Source organism: Oncorhynchus clarkii, chromosome 23 (genome assembly GCF_045791955.1).
Source record: "Oncorhynchus clarkii lewisi isolate Uvic-CL-2024 chromosome 23, UVic_Ocla_1.0, whole genome shotgun sequence".
In the NCBI taxonomy this organism is placed as follows: Eukaryota; Metazoa; Chordata; class Actinopteri; order Salmoniformes; family Salmonidae; genus Oncorhynchus; species Oncorhynchus clarkii.
In genome coordinates, this window is record NC_092169.1 from 34,688,174 (window position 1) to 34,715,000 (window position 26,827).

Consider the following 26,827-nt stretch of genomic DNA (forward strand, 5'->3'; position numbering starts at 1 on the left):
GCACACATGATCACGTATTAATGCACACATGAGCACAACTGAGCTCAAGCTTATGCTCACGCATGCACACACAAGTATAAAAAACTAAACACTGCTGTGTGTGAGAAATACAGTGATCGAGGGAATAGAGGACAGTGTGAAGGATCACACACAGCGAAGTGATAATGGATCTGTAAATCTCACAACAATGGAGAATAAAGCCCTAACAATTTACACTGAGGTGATAATGATAGTGGAGGCAGACAAGGCAGACACTCTCTCTGCCAGCACTAATGACGTATTGATCAACGTGGTAGTGGGTGTGTGTTGTGAGCGTGCATGTGTGTGATTGTGTGCGTTATTGTAAGCATGTTTGTGTGTACGTGTAGAACCTCGGTTCTAATGCAGGCACGTCATCTCCGGTCTGGACTTTTGCAACTCTCTGTTGGCAGGACTCCCTGCTTGTGCCATCAAACCACTGCAATCCAGAACACCACAGCTCGCCTTGTCTTCAACCTTCCCAAGTTCTCCCATGTCATCCCGCTCCTCCGCAGACTCCACCGGCTTCCAGTTGAAGCTCACGTCCACTACAAGACCATGGTGCTTACCTACGGAGCAGCAAGAGGAACTGCCCCTCCCTACCTTCAGGCTAAGCTCAAACCCTACACCCCAATCCAAGCGCTCCGTTCTGCCACCTCTGGTCTCTTGGACCTCCCACCCCTGTGGGTGGTCTGCTCCCGCTCAGCTCAGTCAAAGCTCTTCTCTTTCCTGGCAACCCCCAATGGTGGAACAAGCTTCCCCCTGATGCTAGGACACCCTACCTCTTTAAAGAGTATCTTCAATAACTCCACAATCAACACTCAGCCTTGACTTTTTCCTTCTAGCACTGACTTTGCTGATAGCTACTTTAGAGGGAAATTGTACTTACAATATCTGAGATATATGGTTGTCTCACCTAGCTATCTTAAGATGACCTGTATGTCACGCTGGATAAGAGTGGCTCTGAATAACAAAAATGTACAATGTAAATATATGTGCATTTTCATTAGCGTGTGCGGGATCGTGACGGTGTGTGCGTGTGTGTGGGTTTTCATTAGCGTATTCGTGATCGTGAGAGTGTGTGTGCGTGTGTGACTGTGTGTGTGTGTGTGTGTGGGTTTTCATTAGCGTGTTCGTGATCGTGACTGTGTGTGTGGAGGGGGGGGGGGGGTACAGGTCGCTGAATCTACAGCAGCTAACGTCCTTATTAATCACCCCTGCTATGCCAGAACATGAACAGCCACCTCTGTGTTAACACAATGTATCGATCCAGGCCCAAATAGATGGACTGGATACATTTTTAACAAGGCAAAAGAAAGGAGGAAGGGCTGACTCTCTCTACTGGATTGGAGCTGATTCTAACATTGTCTGACGGCATATGAAGTGCCGGTCTGATCCATACTGCAAATCAACTATTTTCTGTGACAATGCGGTAAATGCAGCACCGATACATATGTAATATGTATTTTTTTATTTGATAAGTAATTTAGTGATGTCGCACAAAAACACATGATATTAATGGGTGTTCATCCTCGCTCATTCAATTCATGTTCATACTTGAGTGTTCCAATTGTTGGTGGCAGAGGAAAGTTTTGTTGCACACACATGAAAGTTCCTCAAGGCACAGCATTGTGCCGCTGCACACCGGTTGATAACCACTGGCCTAGCAGTACTGGAAAGCACAATAACATAACCGACCTCTATCAAATCGTTTCAGCCTCTGACCACGACCCTGAGTCATGACACTGTAACAACCTCTAATAAATACAGGAAGTAACAACCTTTGACTCTTGACCTTTGACCCAGATGAAAGTAAAAGAGTGGGTGTACAGACCGAGGTCTCAAAGTTTTTCTTTCTTTTTTTCTTTCTTCCTTACTCTGAAACTACCTGCTGTCACAATCTTTCAGAACAATTTGTGAATCACAAGTAAGGAAGTAACAACCTCTGACTCTTGACCTTCGACCCAGATGTAAGTAAGAGAGTGGGTGGGTAGAGCAGTCTATTTACCTGTCTCTATACCTGCTGTCATGATCTTTCAGCACAGAGCAATTTGTGACTCACGGGTAAGTGGACTAGACAGGTTGGATAGAGGCATTTTCAACCACATACTGTATATTTTTCCCTCTTCTCTCTTTATATTTACACTATATATACAAAAGTATGTGGACACCCCTTCAAATTAGTGGATTCGGCTATTTCAGCCAAACTAATTTCTAACAGGTGTATAAAATTGAGCACACAGCCATGCAATCTCCATTGACAAACACTTGCAGTAGAATGGCCTTACTGAAGAGGTCAGTGACTTTCAACGTGGCACCGTCATAGAATGCCACCTTTCCAACAAATTAGTTTGTCAAATGTATGCCCTGCTAGATCTTTCCCGGTCAACTGTAAGTGCTGTTATTGTGAAGTGGTAATGTCTAGTAGCAACAATGGCTCAGCCGCAAAGTGGTAGGTCACACAAGCTCACAGAATGGGACGGCTTAGTGCTGAAGCGTGCAGTGCGTAAAAAACGTCTGTCCTCGGTTGTAACTCTCACTACCGCTTGCCTCTTCTAGCAACGTCAGCACAATAACTGTTCGTTGGGAGCTTCATGAAATGGGTTTCCATGGCACCGCAGCCACAAGCCTAAGATCACTATGCGCAATGCCAAGCATTGGCTGGAGTGGTGTAAAGCTTGCCGTCATTGGACTCTGGAGCGATCAATCACGCTTCACCTGGCAGCCTAACAGACTCCTCTGGGTTTGGCAGATGCCAGGAGAACACTACCTGCCCAATGCATAGTGCCAACTGTAAAGTTTGGTGGAGGAGGAATAATGGTCTGGGTCTGTTTTCCATGGTTTGGGCTAGTTCCAGTGAAGGGAAATCTTAACGCTACAGCATACAATGACATTCTAGACGATTCGGTGTGGAAGAACTTGACTAGCCTGCACAGAGCCCTGACCTCAAATTCATCGAACACCTTTGGGATGAATTGGAACGCCGAAGGCAAGCCAGGCCTAATCACCCAACATCAGTGCCCGACTTCACTAATGCTCTTGTGGCTGAATGGAAGCATGTCCCCACAGCAATGTTCCTTCTTCTTTTTATTGTAGTACTTTTTACCCCCTTTTCTCTCCAATTTCGTGATATCTAATTGGTAGGTACAGTCTTGCCCCATCACTGCAACTCCCGTACAGACTCGGGAGAGGCGAATGTCGAGAGCCATGTGTCCTCCAAAACACGACCCTGCCAAGCCGCACTGGTTCTTGACACACTGCTCGCTTAACCTGGAAGCCAGTTACACCAATGTGTTGGAGAAAACACTGTACAACTAGCGACAGGGTCTGCATGCATGTGCCCGGCCCGCCACAGGAGTCGCTAGAGCGCATTGGGACAAGGACATCCCGGCCAGCCAAACCCTCCCCTAACCCAGACGACGCTGGGCCAATTGTGCGCTGCATCATGGGTCTCCCAGTTGCAGCCGGCTGCGACACAGCCCTGGATCGAACCCGAATCTGTAGTGACGGCTCTAGCACTGCAATGCATTGCCTTAGACCTCTGCACCACTCGGGAGGCCTCCTTCCTCCCTTCTATCTCTCTTCTTCCCTTCCTATCCTCTCTGTCTCTCCATCTTTGACAGTACTGGCTTAGTTCTGCTGAGAAGCTGGGAATAGCAGGGTATAGCAAGGGACAGCTGAGCTCTGCACTATAAACTCTAGGTCCTGGAAAAGGGGGATGAGGAGGAGGGAGAGGGAGGAGGTGACGGAGGGAGGGAGAGGGTAGGATGGGAATGTGAGCCGAATACTAGCAGGCCTGAGAGGTTCCAGTTTTTCTGTCTGTAGTTCAGTCTGTAGTGAACTGCTACTAAACCACTTGCTTACAATCACTACCCTTTGTCTAACAACCGTATTCTGAAGGCTTCCCATGCCTTTCACAGATCACCTAATTCTATCTGTACGGTAAACACTGAAACTGTTGTTAACCCCTCCCTTCTCATACTGTGAAGTTTACATCAGCTGATTTCCCCAAATGAACAGTCACACATATCACAGATTCACACTCAGAAGCACACTCACACCCACACAGATGCGTAAATAGATGAGAAAGATGACAACTATCGTGGGATATAAACAGCAGCTTGTGAAAAGCACACAACAGGACTAAGCAAATAAACACATAAATAAATATTTATGTTAGGAGGCAGGAAGCCTGTCTGTCTGTGAGTCTCCTCTCTTCTCTCCTTCCTTCCTCTTTTCTCATATCCTCTCTGTTTCTCTCTCTCTTTTTCCATTCTCTCTCTTTCTCTCACTCTTTCTCTCTCTTCTCTCAACCAACACTCTACCTTTTGAGCAACACAGAGCTATGGTAGTTGGTGGTGTTGAGAATAACTATTATGTCTTAATCATAAATATTGTGCTGCATTGGCCAAAAGTAGCGAGTGGATGGCTGCCAGTACATTTAATCTATTTAGCGCAGTTTCTACAAATCCACTATCGATTTGAACGTCATTGCTATTAATCATATAGCAGGGTCTGGAGAGAATGATGGAGGGAGAGAGAGATAGAGGGTCTGGAGAGAGTGATGGAGGGAGAGGGAGAGATAGAGGGTCTGGAGAGAGTGATGGAGGGAGAGGGAGAGATAGAGAGGGGAAGAGAGGGTCTGGAGAGAGTGATGGAGGGAGAGGGAGAGATAGAGGGTCTGGAGAGAGTGATGGAGAGAGAAGGAGAGATAGAGAGGGGAAGAGAGGGTCTGGAGAGAGTGATGGAGGGAGAAGGAGAGATAGAGAGGGGAAGAGAGGGTCTGGAGAGAGTGATGGAGAGAGATAGAGAGGGGAAGAGAGGGTCTGGAGAGAGTGATGGAGGGAGAAGGAGAGATAGAGAGGGGAAGAGAGGGTCTGGAGAGAGTGATGGAGAGAGAGATAGAGAGGGGAAGAGAGGGTCTGGAGAGAGTGAAGGAGAGAGAGATATAGAGGGACTGAAGAGAGTGATGGAGGGAGAGGGAGAGATAGAGGGTCTGGAGAGAGTGATGGAGAGAGAGAGATAGAGAGGGCAAGAGAGGGTCTGGAGAAAGTGATGGAGAGAGAGATGAAGGGAGAGGGAGAGGTGGAGGGTCTGGAGAGAGAGATAGAGGGTCTGGAGAGAGTGATGGAGGGAGAGGGAGAGATAGACGGTCTGGAGAGAGTGATGGAGGGAGAGGGAGAGATAGAGGGTCTGGAGAGAGTGATGGATGGAGAGGGAGAGATAGACAGTCTGGAGAGAGTGATGGAGGGAGAGGGAGAGATAGAGGGTCTGGAGAGAGTGATGGAGGGAGAGGGAGAGATAGAGGGTCTGAAGAGAGTGATGGAGGGAGAAGGAGAGATAGAGGGTCTGGAGAGAGTGATGAGAGAGAGAGAAATAGAGAGGGGGGGAGAGGGTCTGGAGAAAGTGATGGAGTGAGAGAGATAGAGGGTCTGGAGAGAGTGATGGAGGGAGAGGGAGAGATAGAGGGTCTGGAAAGAGTGATGAGGGAGCGAGAGAGATAGAGAGGGTCTGGACAGAGTGATGGAGGGAGAGAGAGAGAGATAGAGAGGGGAAAAGAAGGTCTGGAGAGAGTGATGGAGGGAGAGAAAAGTGGAAGAAGAGTGAGGTAGCGAGATATATCAAGAAAGGCCGAAAGAGAGATCGAGTGAGAGAGGCATATAAAGAGAGAAAGAGAGAAAAGGAGAGTGAGAGAAGAGCAATCGAGATCGAGCAAGAGAAGCTCGAAGAGAGAGGGAGAGAGCACACACACACAGACGCCCAAGGTCAACAGCAGCAGTCGCAGTGCTTTTAGAGCGCTCTATGATCATTCGTCTCCCTCACAACAACATCCCCCCTGCCTCCTCTCTTCTGCACAAAATGTCTTTCCTCAACCCGACTCACCTTGCCTCTGCTCTTCCTTCCCTCTCAACATTTTCCTGCTGTCCCCTCCCTCTCCCTCCTCACAACATCCCACCTCCTCCCCTGTCTTCCCTCCCTCTCCCTCCTCACAACATCCCACCTCCTCCCCTGTCTCCCCTCCCTCTCCCTCCTCACAACATCCCACCTCCTCCCCTGTCTTCCCTCCCTCTCCCTCCTCACAACATCCCACCTCCTCCCCTGTCTCCCCTCCCTCTCCCTCCTCACAACATCCCACCTCCTCCCCTGTCTCCCCTCCTCTCCCCTCACAACATCACCCTGCCATCACCCTGCCACCCTCCTCACCCCTCACCAAGCCTGGACTAGCATGTCTATGTACTCCAAACAGACACAACAATAAAATGTTTCCCTCCCTACCTCCTGATCTCTATTTCGCTCCAATGCCAGCAGAGCTCTCTATAGCTCCACAGCTCCACAATGGTGTGAGGCTACAGTCGTTTCATTTTACATAACAAGACCATTCAAATTGACTGCCTCCTACAAATCAACTAACAATGAATACAGTCGAAATACCAGGCTCTTCAAACCTTAGTACACAACTTGTAAATATAAAAAAAGTGAATAAACGCTTTCTTTCTCACTTAGTCTCTCTCTCTCGCTTTTCCCCCTCTCTCTCACACAATCTTTCTCACAATCACTCTCTCTCTCTTTGCCTCTCCCTACTCTCCATCCCGCTCTCTGGTGTATGCTGTGCCGTGGTGTGTTGGGTTGATAAAGTAGGCTGTGCCTTCAGCAGAAATAACACTGCACCACCTGAGTCCTCATCAGAGACCCAGCACTGGGCTGCCTGTTATACACAGATCCTATCAGCAGTGTCTCACTAAGACAAATCTCCCAGAGCCCACTGTATTCCCAGTGTTAAGACAGAGGAGGAGAGAGATGGGGGAGAGAGGGGGAAAGGAGAGCAGAAGACAGGTGAGGAGCAGGGAATCCTGGAGGGCCCAGTCATCACTCCGCTTGACGCTTAGCCCCTATGCCAGCCCTCCCTCCCTCGCACCCTCCCTCCCTCTGACAGATTAGGTTTAGCTGAACCCTCCACACAGCAAATGGAGCAGGAAGAGAGGAAAACAGAGAGAGAGAGAGAGAGAGAGAGAGAGAGAGAGAGAGAGAGAGGGAGAGAGAGAGAGAGAGAGAGAGAGAGAGAGAGAGAGGGAGAGAGAGAGGGAGAGAGAGAGAGAGAGATCGAGAGAGAGAGAGAGGGAGAGAGAGAGGGAGAGAGAGAGAGAGAGAGAGAGAGAGAGAGAGAGAGAGAGAGAGAGGGAGAGAGAGAGAGAGAGAGAGACAGAGAAAAAGAGAGAGAGAGAGAGACAGAGAGAGAGAGAGAGACAGAGAGAGAGAGAGAGAGAGAGAGAGAGAGAGAGAGAGAGAGAGAGAGAGAGAGAGAGGACAGAGCACAGCAGAGTCTGTGGCACGTGGACTAAAGGGTGTGATTACATAATATTAACGTAGTACATACAGTACCGTCCATTACATGAGTTTTTCCATGTAGGCTCAGTGACCGAGGATGATAGGAAACGGTTAGATAATATTGCTCATTTTGTCTCAGAACCTCATAGGACTATCCCTATGGCCCTCTAACCCAAATAACCCTAACCCTGACAGTAAAGAAACACACTGACAATCACGTTTGATCCACAATGTTTTTGTTGCTCCATCAATAAATAGGGCAGCTAAAATGGTTGCCTCAATCGATGGTGAATTTGATAAGCAACATTGTTCGACATGATTCAATTCTCTAATAAAATAAAGTGAAAACCTCAGAGGTGTTTCTCTGTATTCTCGCTCTCATCTTTCTCCCTCCCTCATGGATTCTGTAAACCAAATCAAATCAGTCCTGTTTCACACTATTCCATACAAGGCTTTTGCTGTAATCAACGTCCTCTGTTGCAGTAATCGATAAGATAACTCTGTATACCTTTTCTGGATCATTTAATTACTTTTCCCTTTCATTTACTCATCAATAACCATGTTGTTTGTATATTTTGATAAATTGGGTCAGAGAATTCCGTAAAACAAATTGAAAACCAATCTAGTATGACCATATTTGAGTTCCCTTAAGGTCGAAATAATACCTTTCAGAAATACACCATATAACCTGATATGAAATAAATATACTGCGTTCACTGTCATTCTAATACTCTGCAGTGTGTTTTCACTAGTTCTGGATAATAGAATAAGGAGAAATCATGGTCGAAATAAAGTCAGGATTACGACCGATACCGCAGAGAAAAACCTTCCCTCTAACATCGACATACTACTAGACCGACCCCACTAGAGGACAGAGCAGCAGCCCAGCCACCTAGGACAGGGACAAGACTCCAGACGCCACCAGGTGTCAAATGCCCCAGAGCTCCACTATTAAAGCAGGCAGTACAACCAGGGACACAAGGACACACAGGGCAGGGCTGTGACCATGACCGACTTATCAGACCAGGGAAGGAGAGAAAATAGAGAGAGAAGAGAGAGAGGGTAAGGTAGCATTAAGAAAGAAAGAAAGAAAGAAAGAAAGAAAGAAAGAAAGTGAGAGGGCAGTAGGGTTGTGAGAGGGCAAAAAATAGAAAGATCAAAAGAGATAGAGAGGGGGTAGAGGTGGTCGAGGCGAGAGAAAGAGAGAGCGAGCGAGAGAGAGGAAGATGAGGAGAAGAAAGGTGTGGAGAGAGAAACGAGAGAGAGAGCAGTCTCCTTAGATGACCTTGGAAACATTCCAAGAAGTTGATGACACACTCGTGTCCTAAATGATAAAATTAAACACGTGTGACATTTTATTTCTCTCCTATTCAAAACATCTGTGCTCGCTGCGACTGAGTGATACGCAACAAAGAAAAGTTTTACTTTTCAAAGTAGCTAAAGCTATTGTCCTCTGGGTGAGGAGTAAAGAGGGAGTGAGGTATTTTTACATTTGGTTTATCATCCGTAGCGTTGGAGTAGAATAAGGCTAGTGTAAAGTACAAAGCACACCGTGTAACTCTGTCAAATGGGCTAGAAGACTCACCCTGCTCCCTCTGAGTATAGAGCCTACATTCCAAATGGCACCCTATTCCGTATGTAGTACACTACTTTTGACCAAGACCCATAGGGAATACCATAGGGCTCTGGTCAAAAGTAGTGCACTACAGATGTGGGATCTTAATTTGATCACTTGTATTTGAGGTTTAAAAAAGCTTCTGAAGTTTGTAATTTCCACTTTTAAATTTCAGACTTGATTTTCCCTTACAAAACTGCATCAACCCCTACAAAAATGTCCATTAATTATAATCCACATTGTAGAAAACCCTCTCTCTTCAACCCTCTCTCTGGCCCTCAGGGGAGACACACACTCTGAAGTCTTTTCTGCTTAGGTAGGCTACAATGCCCTGCCTCAGCCTGACTCCATTGTCCAGTGGTAGAGGTCACTTCACACCTCTGTGTTAGGGTCCAAGTTGCCTGGTTACCTGGCCAAGGCTAGCCAATAACAGGCTCTACCTGTTAGACCCCCATTCCTGCTGGTGTTTAGCTGTTATTATTATCTGACCCTGCTGGTCATCTATGAACATTTGAACATCTTAGCCATGTTCTGTTATAATCTCCACCAGGCACAGCCAGAAGAGGACCGGTCACCCGTCATAGCCTGGTTCCTCTCTAGGTTTCTTCCTAGGTTCCTGCCTTTCTAGGGAGTTTTTCCTAGCCACCCTGCTTCTACACCTGCATGGCTTGCTGTTTGGGGTTTTAGGCTGGGTTTCTGTACAGCACTTTGTGACATCAGCTGATGTAAGAAGGGCTTTATAAATACATTTGATTGATTCCCAGGAAGGACGGTTGAGACAACCTCTGTAAACTTCTGTTCTCCACCAGGGTTCAGTTGTTATATGTTTTATATATGTATGTATGTTAACAGCCCTTACTACTATGTAACTGTATGTGTATACATGCCTCATTCATTGTCTATACTCTACTACTAGCCTTGTTGGTACCGGTACCCCTTGTTTATAGCCTCTTTATTGTTATTTTATTGTGTTACTTTTTATTATTTTTTACTTTAGTTTATTTGGTAAATATTGTCTTAACTCTTTCTTGAACTGCACAGTTGGTTAAGGGCTTGTAAGTAAGCATTTCATGGTTCAGTTTACACTTGCTGTATTCGGCGCATGTGACTAATAAAGTTTGATTTGATTTGTTACTTACTGTGTTTATCTGGTCAGATTCAAATTCAGAGATTCAGATTCAGCGATTCAGAATCAGAGATTCAGAGATTTTAAGATTCAGATTCAGTGTTTAATAGTCACATGTACAGGGTTGCAGGCGTGATTGCAGGGTACAATGAAAATCTTAGGCTCCGAGCTCCAACATGCAGCACTAAGTTAAATAAAATAACGAAATAGCACTATATACATCATAACAACTATTTTTGGCATAGTTTATGTGTACTTCACCATTCAAGCCATGTGGTACACTATTCTACACTCTTAGAAAAAAGGGTTTCAAAAGGGTTCTTTGCGGAAGGATAGGGTTCTACCAAGAACTGTGTTGATCAGAAGATTATTTGTAAGGCACAGTGTTCTACCTAGAACCTTTAACATCCTGAGAACCGTTTTTGGAAGAAAGCATTCTTTGATGATTCTTTGGAAGGCAAGCAGGATTATTTGGAAGGCAAGCAGGATTCTTTGGAAGGCAAGCAGGATTCTTTGGAAGGCAAGGAGGGTTCTTTGGAAGGCAAGCAGGATTATTTGGAAGGCAAGGAGGGTTCTTTGGAAGGCAAGAAGGATTATTTGGAAGGCAAGGAGGGTTCTTTGGAAGGCAAGGAGGGTTCTTTGGAAGGCAAGGAGGGTTCTTTGGAAGGCAAGCAGGATTATTTGGAAGGCAAGGAGGGTTCTTTGGAAGGCAAGAAGGATTATTTGGAAGGCAAGGAGGGTTCTTTGGAAGGCAAGGAGGGTTCTTTGGAAGGCAAGGAGGGTTCTTTGGAAGGCAAGAAGGATTATTTGGAAGGCAAGGAGGGTTCTTTGGAAGGCAAGAAGGATTATTTGAAAGGCAAGAAGGGTTCTTTGGAAGGCAAGAAGGATTCTTTGGAAGGCAAGAAGGATTATTTGAAAGGCAAGAAGGGTTCTTTGGAAGGCAAGAAGGATTCTTTGGAAGGCAAGGAGGGTTCTTTGGAAGGCAAGAAGGATTATTTGAAAGGCAAGAAGGGTTCTTTGGAAGGCAAGAAGGATTCTTTGAAAGGCAAGAAGGGTTCTTTGGAAGGCAAGAAGGACTCTTTGGAAGGCAAGAAGGGATCTTTGGAAGGCAAGAAGGGTTCTTTGGAAGGCAAGAAGGGATCTTTGGAAGGCAAGAAGGGTTCTTTGGAAGGCAAGAAGGGATCTTTGGACGTGAAATAATATTATGACTTCAAGCCTGTCAACTCCAGAGATTAGGCTGGCAATACTAAAGTGCCTATAAGAACATCCAATAGTCAAAGGTATATGAAATACAAATGCTATAGAGAGAAATAGTCGCCGCGTCATAATTCCTATAATAACTACAACCTAAAACTTCTTAACTGGGAATATTGAAGAACTGGGAATATTGAACCACCAGGTTTCATATGTTCTCATGTTCTGAGCAAGGAACTTAAATGTTAGCTTTTTTACATGGCACATATTGCACTTTTACTTCCTTCTCCAACACTGTGTTTTTGCATTATTTAAACCAAATTGAACATGTTTCATTATTTATTTGAGACTAAATAGATTTTATTTATGTACTATATTAATTTTTAAAAAGTGTTAATTGTTCATTCAGTATTGTTGTAATTGTCATTATTACAAATATATATATATATATATAAATCAGCCGAATAATCGTTTTATTTGGTTCTCCAATAATCGGTATCGGTATCAGCGTTGAAAAATCATAATTGGTCAACCTCTAGCACATACTCCCTTAAAAGACCTTCGGTTGAAAAATGAGAGAAAAAGGGCAATGGTACTGTTTGTCCATTTTGTGACGCCGTAGCCAGTATTTATACATGTATACACTCAAAACAGCCAGAATTAATCTAAGAAATGTGTCATTAATATTGATGTTTTTGCCAAGGAGATCTTAGTTGCACAATTTTACATTTAACTAAGATGTTTAGTGCAGTATTTCTCAATGAAAAAATTTGCATGAAAACGAGTCGTCTCTCATTGAATGACAAAAAATACTTTATTGAAGAATCCATACGGTTGACCAATCACGGGTGAAGGGGTGTAACCTTAGGCTGGCCTGGAGAAAAAATATTGTGTGCCCGAACAGCCGGAAAAATAACGTCACAAAATGTTGTCATAATATATGCATAAACTCTTCCGAACTGTTTCAGCTGGGAAGCATGCGGACGGCTTTAGGGTATAACAAGGCCCTAAAAAAGGCCTTATGAAATATGTAATGTATTGTCATAAATAATAACATTTAAAAAGGCTGGTGGAACCGTTCATAGAGGATTCTAGGAAGAAGGCATCCAAAGACAAAAGCGTTCTCAGTAGAAACCTTCATAGAGGGTTCTAGCTAGAACCATATACAAAGCGTTCTTTGAATAACCCTACATAGCGGGTTCTAGATAGAACCCTATGCAAAGGGTTCCCAGCACCAAAAAGGGACATGTGGACAAGCAGAATAACCCTGTATGGTTCTACTTAGCACCTTTTTTTCTAAGAGTGTATTGGTCAAGATGGCTACTAGCCAATAGTTGTATATTACACCCCTAATACAGCCAACCAGTGATGTCAACACGTCCAGAGTCACTTCCTGCTATAGCCACAGCTACATCCAACATGGCTGCGGTTTACACACACACAAAAAGTATTCTAAATAGTACCAGATCAGGGTTAGTTGGCTTGTAACCATAGCATAACCCTTTTTGGTGCTATGTAGAACCCTTTATTGATGGTTAAAGACCCATGCTCATAAGGTTCTAAATGGAAACTGTATGGTGCTATAACGAAAAGGTTCTATATAGCACCAAAAAAGGGTTCCTCTGTGGTTACAACATTGGTTCTATATAGAACCCTTTTTTATGGTTCTTAATAGAACCTTTATGGATAATGGTTCTATAAAGAACCTTTCTTAATCTCAAAGGTTATTTGTAGATCCTTTTGAAGAACCATACAGGGTTTTATATTCTGGCCAGTCATATTACATTGTTCAAATTCCTTAGGTGTTGTGTCACAAGCAGGCAATGGTCATACACACATAGGCAAACAGGCAGGTGAATCAAAACTAGGACTGAAGGCTATAACTGGTTCTCCCAAATGAGCTAGGATAAGGATTAGTAGAGTCAAAATGAACAATACTCCACAAAGGCACAAACAGAATGAACTGAACTAAATAAGGAGCTGATGAGACCAGGTGAGTAACTAATACAGGTGAAATCAATGAACAAAAATGAAAGACATTCAAGAACACAAAGAAACAGGGCTACGTTCAAGAACACAACGAAACAGGGTTACGTTCAAGAACACAAAGAAACAGGGCTACGTTCAAGAACACAAAGAAACAGGTCTACGTTCAAGAACGCAACGAAACAGGGATACGTTCAAGAACACAAAGAAACAGGGCTACGTTCAAGAACACAAAGAAACAGGGCTACGTTCAAGAACACAATGAAACAGGGCTACGTTCAAGAACACAACAAAACAGAGCTACGTTCAAGAACACAACGAAACAGGGCTACGTTCAAGAACACAAAGAAACAGGGCTACGTTCAAGAGCACAACGAAACAGGGCTATGTTCAAGAACACAACAAAACAGGGCTACATTCAAGAACACAAAGAAACAGGGCTACGTTCAAGAACACAACGAAACAGGGCTACATTCAAGAACACAACGAAACAGGGCTACGTTCAAGAACACAAAGAAACAGGGCTACGTTCAAGAACACAAAGAAACAGGGCTACGTTCAAGAACACAATGAAACAGGGCTACGTTCAAGAACACAACGAAACAGAGCTACGTTCAAGAACACAACGAAACAGGGCTACGTTCAAGAACACAAAGAAACAGGGCTACGTTCAAGAGCACAACGAAACAGGGCTACGTTCAAGAGCACAACAAAACAGGGCTACGTTCAAGAGCACAACGAAACAGGGCTACGTTCAAGAACACAACAAAACAAGGCTACATTCAAGAACACAAAGAAACAGGGCTACGTTCAAGAACACAAAGAAACAGGGCTACGTTCAAGAACACAACGAAACAGGGCTACGTTCAAGAACACAACTAAACAGGGCTACGTTCAAGAACACAAAGAAACAGGGCTACGTTCAAGAACACAAAGAAACAGGGCTACGTTCAAGAGCACAACGAAACAGGGCTACGTTCAAGAACACAACAAAACAGGGCTACATTCAAGAACACAACGAAACAGGGCTACGTTCAAGAACAAATAGAAACGGGGCTACATTCAAGAACACAACGAAACGGGGCTACATTCAAGAACACAACGAAACAGGGCTACGTTCAAGAACACAAAGAAACATGGCTACGTTCAAGAACACAAAGAAACAGGGCTACGTTCAAGAACACAACGAAACAGGGCTACGTTCAAGAACACAAAGAAACAGGGCTACGTTCAAGAACACAAAGAAACAGGGCTACGTTCAAGAACACAAAGAAACAGGGCTACGTTCAAGAACACAATGAAACAGGGCTACGTTCAAGAACACAACGAAACAGAGCTACGTTCAAGAACACAACGAAACAGGGCTACGTTCAAGAACACAAAGAAACAGGGCTACGTTCAAGAGCACAACGAAACAGGGCTACGTTCAAGAGCACAACAAAACAGGGCTACGTTCAAGAGCACAACGAAACAGGGCTACGTTCAAGAACACAACAAAACAAGGCTACATTCAAGAACACAAAGAAACAGGGCTACGTTCAAGAACACAAAGAAACAGGGCTACGTTCAAGAACACAACGAAACAGGGCTACGTTCAAGAACACAACTAAACAGGGCAACGTTCAAGAACACAAAGAAACAGGGCTACGTTCAAGAACACAAAGAAACAGGGCTACGTTCAAGAGCACAACGAAACAGGGCTACGTTCAAGAACACAACAAAACAGGGCTACATTCAAGAACACAAAGAAACAGGGCTACATTCAAGAACACAACGAAACAGGGCTACGTTCAAGAACAAATAGAAACGGGGCTACATTCAAGAACACAACGAAACGGGGCTACATTCAAGAACACAACGAAACAGGGCTACGTTCAAGAACACAAAGAAACATGGCTACGTTCAAGAACACAAAGAAACAGGGCTACGTTCAAGAACACAAAGAAACAGGGCTACGTTCAAGAACACAACAAAACAGGGCTACGTTCAAGAACACAACGAAACAGGGCTACGTTCAAGAACACAAAGAAACAGGGCTACGTTCAAGAACACAAAGAAACAGGGCTACGTTCAAGAACACAAAGAAACAGAGAAACAATGAAACAGAACACAAGGTTGACTAAGAAAATAAATACAGAACCTTACAGTACTACTATGGCTGACCCTGTAAAACAACACGTTTCACTGTGCCTGTTTGTGACAATAAAACATATTTTATTTTCTATTGATTTTTTAAAGCCTCATATTGCTTTAAGGCCGGTTTATACTTGGTCTAACGACATGTCTGTAGACAATTAGAATGCTACAAGTGTCGCTGGTCAATACAACATTTCATTTATACTCTGCAACTGTAGATTTCCTTGTTGCACAGGCATGAAAAAAGCTCATGTCTCTGCGACTGTCACAGCGTCCGTTGACGTGGTTACTGAGCTATTACAGCAACAAGAACAAATCCATCTGTTAACGAGTGTAGAGTTAAACATTTCTCAGATAGAATTACCTTTATTTTATCAAACTCATAACCCGTAAGCTATTTTCTGTACGCTTGTAAATAATGATGTTGTTGTGGGTTTATTTTCTGTACACTTGTAAATAATGATGTTGTTGTGGGGTTATTTTCTGTATGCTTGTAAATAATGATGTTGTTGTGGGGTTATTTTCTGTACGCTTGTAAATAATGATGTTGTTGTGGGGTTATTTTCTGTACGCTTGTAAATAATGATGTTGTTGTGGGGTTATTTTCTGTACACTTGTAAATAATGATGTTGTTGTGGGGTTATTTTCTGTATGCTTGTAAATAATGATGTTGTTGTGGGGTTATTTTCTGTACACTTGTAAATAATGATGTTGTTGTGGGTTTATTTTCTGTATGCTTGTAAATAATGATGTTGTTGTGGGGTTATTTTCTGTACACTTGTAAATAATGATGTTGTTGTGGGGTTATTTTCTGTACACTTGTAAATAATGATGTTGTTGTGGGGTTATTTTCTGTACACTTGTAAATAATGATGTTGTTGTGGGGTTATTTTCTGTACACTTGTAAATAATGATGTTGTTGTGGGGTTATTTTCTGTACACTTGTAAATAATGATGTTGTTGTGGGTTTATTTTCTGTACACTTGTAAATAATGATGTTGTTGTGGGGTTATTTTCTGTACACTTGTAAATAATGATGTTGTTGTGGGGTTATTTTCTGTATGCTTGTAAATAATGATGTTGTTGTGGGGTTATTTTCTGTATGCTTGTAAATAATGATGTTGTTGTGGGGTTATTTTCTGTACACTTGTAAATAATGATGTTGTTGTGGGGTTATTTTCTGTATGCTTGTAAATAATGATGTTGTTGTGGGGTTATTTTCTGTACACTTGTAAATAATGATGTTGTTGTGGGTTTATTTTCTGTATGCTTGTAAATAATGATGTTGTTGTGGGGTTATTTTCTGTACACTTGTAAATAATGATGTTGTTGTGGGTTTATTTTCTGTATGCTTGTAAATAATGATGTTGTTGTGGGTTTATTTTCTGGATAAAATAATTAAAAGGAGATAAAGTTAAGACTCTGTCAGCTATACTCTGGTCATTATTTGAAACTGGCTAGCCAGAGATCTAGCTAACCAGATAGCATCTAACTAAAATATTGTTTAGAAAGTTGCTTTTAGTTGCCTGGCATGATAGGTTCACATTTAATACATTCATTTTTAACTGATGGGCATATCATATTGGCTTCTGTCATGCAGAAGCTGTCATTTTTCATAACAACAACGACAAGTTAGACGTCGGCCGAATGTTCATGATGTCACTGCGACAAACTTTCTCCAGCCTTTACTCTTGTGTAATATACACTGAGAATACAAAACATTAACAACGCTCTTTCAATGACATAGACTGACCAGGTGAATCCAGGTGAATGCTATGATCCCTTATTGATGTCATGTGTTAAATCAGCTTCAATCAGTCTAGATGAAGGGGAGACAGGTTAAAGAATGATTTTTAAGCCTTGAGACAATTGAGACATGGATTGTGCCATTCTGATGGTGAATGGGCAAGACAAAATATTTAAGTGCCTTTGAACAGGGTATGGTAGTAGTTGCCAGACGCACCGGTTTGTGTCAAGAACTGCAACGCTGCTGGGTTTTTCACGCTCAACAGTTTCCTGTGTGTATCAATAAGGACATCCAACCAACTTCACACAACTGTGGGAAGCATCGGAGTCAACTTGGACCAGCATCCCTGTGGAACGCCTTCGAAACCTTGTAGAGTCCATGAACTGACGAATTGAGGCTGTTTTGAGGGCGAAAGGGTGGGGGTGTGCAAATAAATATTAGGAATGTGTTCCTAATGTTTGGTATACCCAGTGTATATACAGCACAAACAGACTTGGGACTAGATAGCTAGATAGACTAGATAACTCATCATCTGTGCTAATCACAGAAAGCTCAGGGAGACTCGTTGTTTAACCAGTGAAATTAGTTATGAAAGGTCATTGTCACACCAAATATTAACCGATCTGGGACCTGACTATAGTATATTGTGTTTAACATCCAAATATGTCACTCCAAATATGAACAGATCTGGGACCAGGCAACAGTGTATTCTGTTGAACATCCAAATCAGGAAGCATGAATCCAATCTCTTCTTTGTTTACATCCATAATGAGAGGCTCTGACATTCTCTTCTCACTGAAATTAAAGTTGTCATTTGAAATCTCATCCCTGCTCTAAGTTTTATGTGTTTGATGTTGTGTCTGTGCAACCTTCTTTCTGGCAGACTTTGTTTTTAATGCACCCAGACTCACACATTGGATATTCTGAAACATAATCAAAATAAGGTGAATCAGCTTAAACATTGCTAAATACATCTTCATGCCGTTCACTGGGTGGGTCAACTTTTATTATTTGTGTCTGTGCAACCAACACTGGCAGACTTAGATTTTTAATAGGTGTTTCTAACGCTTACTTATTATCTGTCATATTCACAGGGTCAGCTTGACAAACAACACAAGTTGTTAGTTAGACCAATTCCTAATAGACCAGCTCCTGTTTGGTAAACTCAGTATATATGCCCTGTTTTTTCTGTCCACTACAGAAAACCACTATTCACTTTCACCAATTCTATTCCTCTTCCTGTTTGCTGTGTGTGTGTGCGTGTGCGTGTGCGTGTGTGTGTGCGTGTGTGTGTGTGTGTGTGTGTGTGTGTGTGTGTGTGTGTGTGTGTGATAATAAAGTGTGGATTTCTGTCTTCTACGTGTAATTTCTGTCCTCTAATCAGGACCACGGGTCATTTCTGTCCTCTAACCAGGACCACGGGTCATTTCTGTCCTCTAACCAGGACCCCAGGACAGTTGTGCCTATAATCTAAACCGGCACCTCTTTCGGAGTCCACCGCGGTGACACTCTTGAAAACTGTCCACCACTCTTTCATGTTGCTGAAGCATTATTTTCCTGATGTAGAAAACTGGCTCAAATTAAGATCTTACATCTGTATACAGTATAGGGAATAGGGAGTGGGTCCTAGTTCTCTGTTACCCACTGATACAGCACATCCTCCCAGCAGTAGGCATTATGGGAGGGGAGGATCTTGACCAGATATGGAGGGGTTAAGAGGGAGGAGTGTGTGTGTTGGTGTGTGCTAATCCTGACCGGAGATGGAGAGAGCTAGAAGGTTTGTGTTTGTGTGTGAGGGCATGCATGAGCCAGAAAGCTCAGCGTTCGTCGGCTGGGTGAAAACTGTTAGCTACTCTGACCCTCTCTAACCCTCTCTGACAATCTCTAACCCTCTCTGACCCTCTCTAACCCTTTCTGACTCTCTCTGACTCTTTGAGCTGGACACCACACTGGGCTCAAGGTGTCTGTCTGGACACACTGGACATCACACCCACAGAGCCTGGGTGGATTATGGTGTGGCTATACAGATATAGGCTGCGGCCCAAATGGTACCCTATTCCCCACATAGAGCACTACTTTTGGTGGTAGTCTGTGATATGTGGCTGTGACCCTAGTGGACTCCGGTCAAAAGTAGTGCACTATGTAGGGAATAGGGTGCCATTTGTGAGGAAAATAGAACCTCTGAGGATTACACATAGCCACATTTCTCCGACAACCACCAGTCACTGTAAAACCCCTTTGTCAACAATATCCTTTCAAATCCTTCAAAGACGGACGAGGAGGAGGGATGAATAAACACGGACTACCAGACCTGAGTAGCCTTCCAAATGGCACCCTATTCCTCATAGGTCTCAGGCCAAAAGAAGTGCACTTTATAGGCAATAGGGTGTCAAAGGTACATACACTTTCAAATATTATCAAAATGTTTTCAATTCTTTGAATGTTTGCTTAGCTTGCTTCGAATGCCAAGTGGGCGGGGTTTGCACATTTAAGACTATTCTATTGGTTTCATTGCGCCAGGCAAACTCAATCAAGCCCAGATAAAGTATTTGACATGATGTTGAATACTATTTGAACCCAGGTCTAACGTGTTCAGAACTAGAAGCAGGTGTTTTGGTGTTTAGAAGGCTGATTGGTCTGATAGGGTTCTGAATGCCAGGGTATGGCTGAATCTGTCAGGTAAATGTGAGACTTAATGCTCCCATCTATGGCTTGACATGGTGCTAGCTAGACATTCGTTGGGTGTATCCCAAATGGGACTCTATTCCCTTTATATAGGGCCCTGGGTTTTAAAAAAGTAGTGCACTTTAAAGGGAATAGGGTGCCATTTGGAACGTAGACCTTCCTTCCACTCCGTGCCAAGATTGATAATCTCAAGCCTCTCATAAACCCTCCAATACTGCAGCCCATTACAAGGCTGTTCTAAAGCGTTCTCTCTCTCTCAGTGCCAGCAGAAATTAGGCCTCTGCAAGGTCTCTCATACCAGACTGTACTTTACATACTGCAGATTGAAATCCTTCACCTCGGGTGAGGAATTTCTTGATTATGTTGGTGTTGTGAAGACATTGAGAGGTGTCTGCTACTCAGAAGGAATAATCCGTTTGAACCACAGGTTGGTCGTGTGGCGGGAGCCGCCCATGATTGATGGGAGAACAGGACCAACACTTAATAACCTCTATCATGCCTCGCGACCCCACGACCCTACGGTGGGTGCCAGTTTGTTTATGGGTGGTACGTCCGTCCCTTTTTCCCTCCCTCCCTCCCCCACCCGCATGCCGACACGCTAACCAGTGCGCTGCCCGACCGCTGCAGAATCTCTGCTGGGGCTAATGGGCCGGACTGAGGGATTGGACTGTCAGCACGGAGCCGGGAGTCATTTTTCTTCCTTCCTGCACGGTCGTCTGAGGTAGACGTAGAGGTAGCCCCTGTGCACCCCTGGCGACGCCCTACCCCGTGCTCTCCCAATCATCTGTCAGCGGTGACGGAGCCTGCTGGAATAAGGGGGCGTGAGGGAGGAGAAGGAGGGTGTCAATTAGCCTTAGCCGTCCTGACAAACCTGTTTTTCCTCTCCACCACCACTGAGGCAGCAGCCACTGAGGCCCTGGACAACTCGGTCCCTCGTTCCTCTCTGTCACTTTGTGGGGGCTGTGGATTTGTTTCGCTGTAAATGGGTCACACACAGACACTCCATTACAATGCGTGTCTCAGTGTGTCTCAGTGTGTATGTGAGGGGACCAAGTGAGAGGAAGAGTTAGAGGAAGAAAAGAAAGAGTCCTTTGCACCTTTCATGAGAAAACGTACAAAAAGGACTTGACCTTAATCATACTATCAAATGTAAACAAATACAGTAAGCCTAGATCCATCAGTAAACATGCCAACATCTGATCAGTTAGTAGAACTGGGTTCCTGAGTGGAGCAGCAGTCTAAGGCACTGCATCTCAGTACTAGAGGCGTCACTACAGACACCCCGGTTCAAATCCAGGCAGTATCACGACTGGTCGTGATTGGGAGTCCCATAGGGCGGTGCACAATTAGCTCAGTGTCGTCCGGGTTTGGCCGGTGTAGGCCGTCATTGTAAATAATAATTTGTTCTTAACTGACTTGCCTAGTTAAATAAAGGTTAAATAAATGAAATAAAAATAGAACGAGAATAAGTAAATAGTACTGGGGGAGGGATTACATTACATCATCATACTGTACTGCCTCTGAAGCCTCCTCCTCTACCCCCCTCTCTCCATCCCTCTCTCTCACAAACCTTCTCCTCTACCCTCTCTCTCACAAACCTCCTCCTCTACCCTCTCTCTCAGAAACATCCTCCTCTACCCCTCTCTCTCACAAACCTCCTCCTCTACCCCCTCTCTCTCACAAACCTCCTCCTCTACCCCTCTCTCACAAACCTCCTCCTCTACCCCTCTCTCTCACAAACCTCCTCCTCTACCCCCTCTCTCTCACAAACCTCCTCCTCTACCCCTCTCTCCATCCCTCTCTCTCACAAACCTCCTCCTCTACCCCCTCTCTCTCACAAACCTCCTCCTCTACTCTCTCTCTCAGAAACATCCTCCTCTACCCCTCTCTCTCACAAACCTCCTCCTCTACCCCCTCTCTCTCACAAACCTCCTCCTCTACCCCTCTCTCACAAACCTCCTCCTCTGCCCACTCTCTCCATCCCTCTCTCTCACAAACCTCCTCCTCTACCCACTCTCTCCATCCCTCTCTCTCACAAACCTTCTCCTCTACCCTCTCTCTCTCAAACCGCCTCCTCTACCCCTCTCTCTCACAAACCCCCTTTCTCCGTCCATCTCTCTCACAAACCTCCTCCTCTACCCTCTCTCTCACAAACCTCCTCCTCTACCCTCTCTCTCACAAAACTCCTGCTCTACCCCCTCTCTCTCACAAACCTCCTCCTCTACCCCTCTCTCTCACAAACCTCCTCCTCTACCCCCCCACCCCTCTCTCTCACAAACCTCCTCCTCTACCCCTTCTCTCTCACAAACCTCCTCCTCTACCCCCTCTCTCACAAACCTCCTCCTCTACCCCGCTCTCTCACAAACCTCCTCCTCTACCCCTCTCGCTCTCACAATCCTCTTCCTCTACTCCTCTCTCACAAACCTCCTCCTCTACCCACTCTCTCCATCCCTCTCTCTCACAAACCTCCTCCTCTACCCACTCTCTCCATCCCTCTCTCTCACAAACCTTCTCCTCTACCTTCTCTCTCACAAACCTCCTCCTCTACCCACTCTCTTCCATCCCTCTCTCTCACAAACCTTCTCCTCTACCCTCTCTCTCACAAACCGTCTCCTCTACCCCTCTCTCTCACAAACCCCCTTTCTCCATCCATCTCTCTCACAAACCTCCTCCTCTACCCTCTCTCTCACAAACCTCCTCCTCTACCCTCTCTCTCACAAAACTCCTCCTCTACCCCCTCTCTCTCACAAACCTCCTCCTCTACCCCTCTCTCTCACAAACCTCCTCCTCTACCCCCCACCCCTCTCTCTCACAAACCTCCTCCTCTACCCCTTCTCTCTCACAAACCTCCTCCTCTACCCCCCTCTCACAAACCTCCTCCTCTACCCTCTCTCTCACAAACCGCCTCCTCTACCCCTCTCTCTCACAAACCCCCTTTCTCCATCCATCTCTCTCACAAACCTCCTCCTCTACCCTCTCTCTCACAAACCTCCTCCTCTACCCACTCTCTCTCACAAAACTCCTCCTCTACCCCCTCTCTCTCACAAACCTCCTCCTCTACCCCTCTCTCTCACAAACCTCCTCCTCTACCCCCCCCACCCCTCTCTCTCACAAACCTCCTCCTCTACCCCTTCTCTCTCACAAACCTCCTCCTCTACCCTCTCTCTCACAAACCTCCTCCTCTACCCCTCTCTCTCACAAACCTCCTCCTCTACCCCTCTCTCTCTCACAATCCTCTTCCTCTACCCCTCTCTCACAAACCTCCTCCTCTACCCACTCTCTCCATCCCTCTCTCTCACAAACCTTCTCCTCTACCTTCTCTCTCACAAACCTCCTCCTCTACCCACTCTCTTCCATCCCTCTCTCTCACAAACCTTCTCCTCTACCCTCTCTCTCACAAACCGTCTCCTCTACCCCTCTCTCTGACAAACCCCCTTTATCCATCCATCTCTCTCACAAACCTCCTCCTCTACCCTCTCTCTCACAAAACTCCTCCTCTACCCCCTCTCTCTCACAAACCTCCTCCTCTACCCCTTCTCTCTCACAAACCTCCTCCTCTACCCCTCTCTCTCTCACAATCCTCCTCCTCTACCCCCCACCCCTCTCTCTCACAAACCTCCTCCTCTACCCCTTCTCTCTCACAAACCTCCTCCTCTACCCCTTCTCTCTCACAAACCTCCTTCTCTACTCCCCTCTCTCACAAACCTCCTCCTCTACCCCTCTCTCTCACAAACTTCCTTCTGTACCCTTCCATTCCTCTCTCTCACAAACCTCCTCCGCTAGGACTGGAGTGGTGTGGTGTGACAGACCGTCATTGGCAGAAGACTGCAGAGACACACAGTCACCAGCAATTATGTGGAATGAAACGTCATACAAAGAGGATAGTTTTGAATGGATAATAAGAATGATCGGAAATAGTAGGTTAGAGTGAAAATGTACGACACATGAATACACATCCAAGATATACAGTAACACACAGATAGAAAATAACAAGAACAGCCTTACCGTAGATTCCTGTGGATATACATGGGAAGGCCTGTGGAAAGAAAGAGAGAGATGACGGTCAGTGCATGTTCACATTATAAAATGTACATTGTAAAATGCCAAGTACGCAAAAGTATTGGTAATTTTCCATCTCTCTAGCATGGGGACAGAGAAAGTTAAGCCAGCAGGTAGTAAAATAAAACGTGTCAGTTTCTATTATTCACTGACTGTCTTTAATATCGCTCTCAATTGGTGGCCTTTGAAACCATTCTACTCTGTGCTCCTTTTCATTTCCTACTAAGTACAGCACTAACATAACATACCGAATCTGTATCCCAAATGGCACCATATTCCCTTATTTAGTGCACTACTTTAGACCAGAGCCCTATGGGCTCTGATAATAAGTAGAACACCATATAAGGAATAGGGTACCATTTTGGAAGCAGACACTAACATACCTTACATGTCATTTATAAAAAACTAGTTATGATGAAATCCACCACAGGCATGTAGTGATTCCAATAATACTGCATGGCACTCCTCTATATAATACACTCCTAATGTGAAATGTTCCAGGGTCATTATCTTGCAGAATATTACAGTATACTTTAATAGGGTTTCCCAAACTAGGTGGCGCGACACCATGTGTGGTCGTCTGATTTGAAAATGGGGTTGCGAGAGAACATGTGCGTTTGATTTTTAGAGCCGGGGTTATGTCAGTAACCTCCGGTAGTTGTGAGATGAGGTTGTAATAAACAATGTGGTTTCTGTTTTCTTCCAACAGATATGTCACAATCTTTTGAATGGTTTAATAAGCTACAAAATATGATGACCCCATCATTGAAAGATAAGTCTCTCAGGTATACGTTCGTACACTACATGACCAAAAGTCGAACATCTCATTCCAAAATCATGGGCATTAATATGGAGTTTGTCCCCCCCTTCGCTGACATAACAGCGTCCACTCTTCTGGAAAGGCTTTCCACTAGATGTTCAAGCATTGCTGCGGGGACATGCTTCCATTCAGCCACAAGAGCATTAGTGAGATCGGGCACTGATATTGGGTAATTAGGCATGGCTAGCAGTCGGTGTTCCAATTCATCCCAAAGTTGTACGATGGGGTTGAGGTCAGGGCTCTGTGCAGGCCATCCAAGTCTAGAATGTTATTGTATGCTGTAGTATCAAGACTTCCCTTCACTGAAATTAAAGGGCCTAGCCTGAAACATAAAAAAAATCCCCAGACCAGCATTCCTCCTTAAATGCATGCGGACAGGTAGTGTTCTCCTGGCATCCACCAAACCCAGATTTGTTCGTCAGACTGCCAGATGGTGAAGCGTGATTCATCACTCCAGAGAATGTGTTTCCACTACTCCAGAGACCAATGGCGGCGATTGCATGGCTGTGTGCTTGATTTTATACACATGTCAGCCAAAGGTGTGCATGAAATAGCCAAATCCACTAATTCAAAGGGGTATCCACATCCACACATAAACTCGGCAAAAAAAGAAACGCCCTCTTTCAGGACCCTGTCTTTCAAAAATAATTTGTAAGAATCCAAATAACTTCACAGATCTTCATTGTAAATGGTTAAAACACTGTTTCCCATGCTTGTTCAATGAACCATAAACAATTAACGAACACGCACCAGTGGAACGATCGTTAAGACACTAACAGCTTAGACAGTAGGCAATTAAGGTCACAGTTCTGAAAACTTAGGACACCAAAGATGCCTTTCTACTGACTCTGAAAAACACCAAAATAAAGATGCCCAGGGTCCCTGCTCATCTGTGTGAACGTGCCTTAGGCATGCTGCAAGGAGCCATGAGGACTGCAGATGTGGCCAGAGAAATAAATTGCGATGTCCGTACTGTGAGATGCCTAAAACAGCGCTACAGGAAGAAAGGACGGACAGCTGATCGTCCTCGCAGTGGCAGACCACGTGTAACACCTGCACAGGATCGGTACATTCGAACATCACACCTGCCGGACAGGTACAGGATGGCAACAACAACTGCCCGAGTTACACCAGGAACGCACAATCCCTCCAACTGTGCTCAGACTGTCCACAATAGGCTGAGAGAGGTTGGACTGAAGGCTTGTAAGCCTGTTGTATAAGACAGGTCCTCACCAGACATCACCGGCAACAACGTCGCAAATGGGCACAAACCCATCTTCGCTGGACCAGACAGGACTGGCTAAAAGTGCTCTTCACTGACGAGTCGTGGTTTTGTCTCACCAGGGGTGATGGTCGGATTCGCGTTTATCATCGAAGGAATGAGCGTTACACAGAGGCCTGTACTCTGGAGCGGGATCGATTTAGAAGTGGAGGGGCCGTCATGGTCTAGGGCAGTGTGTCACAGCATCATCGGACTGAGCTTGTTGTCATTGCAGGCAATCTCAACGCTGTGCGTTACAGGGAAGACATCCTCCTCCCTCATGTGGTACCCTTCCTGCAGGCTCATCCTGACATGACCCTCCAGCATGACAATGCCACCAACCATACTGCTCGATCTGTGCATGATTTCCTGCAAGACAGGAATGTCAGTGTTCTTCCATGGCCAGTGAAGAGCCCGGATCTCAATCCCATTGTGCACGTCTGGGACCTGTTGGATCGGAGGGTGAGGGCTAGGGCCATTTCCCCCCAGAAATGTCCGGGAACTTGCAGGTGCCTTGGTGGAAGAGTGGGGTAACATCGCACAGCAAGAACTGGCAAATCTGGTGCAGTCCATGAGGAGGAGATGCACTGCAGTACTTAATGCAGCTGGTGGCCACACCAGATACTGACTGGTACTTTTGATTTTGACCCCCCCTTTGTTCAGGGACACATTATTCCATTTCTGTTTGTCATGTCTGTGGAACTTGTTCAGTTTATGCCTCAGTTGTTGAATCTTGTTATGTTCATACAAATATTTACACATGTTCAGTTTGCTGAAAATAAACTCAGTTGACAGTGAGAGGACGTTTCTTTTTAGATGAGTTTAGATGTAGTGTATGTACTGTTTCCCGCTAC

The 26,827-nt window shown here is 44.8% G+C and overlaps 1 protein-coding gene across 2 annotated transcripts in view; it reads right to left on the reverse strand.

Moving 5' to 3' along the window:
• Positions 1 to 26,827, reverse strand: part of LOC139381901 (mono-ADP ribosylhydrolase 2) — a 1,192,255-nt gene that overhangs the window by 245,414 nt on the left and 920,014 nt on the right. For both annotated transcript variants that reach the window (XM_071125757.1, XM_071125758.1), the window contains exon 7: positions 23,839 to 23,869. In XM_071125757.1, the coding sequence (XP_070981858.1) occupies positions 23,839 to 23,869 (31 nt within the window). The remainder of the gene's footprint in view (positions 1 to 23,838; positions 23,870 to 26,827) is intronic.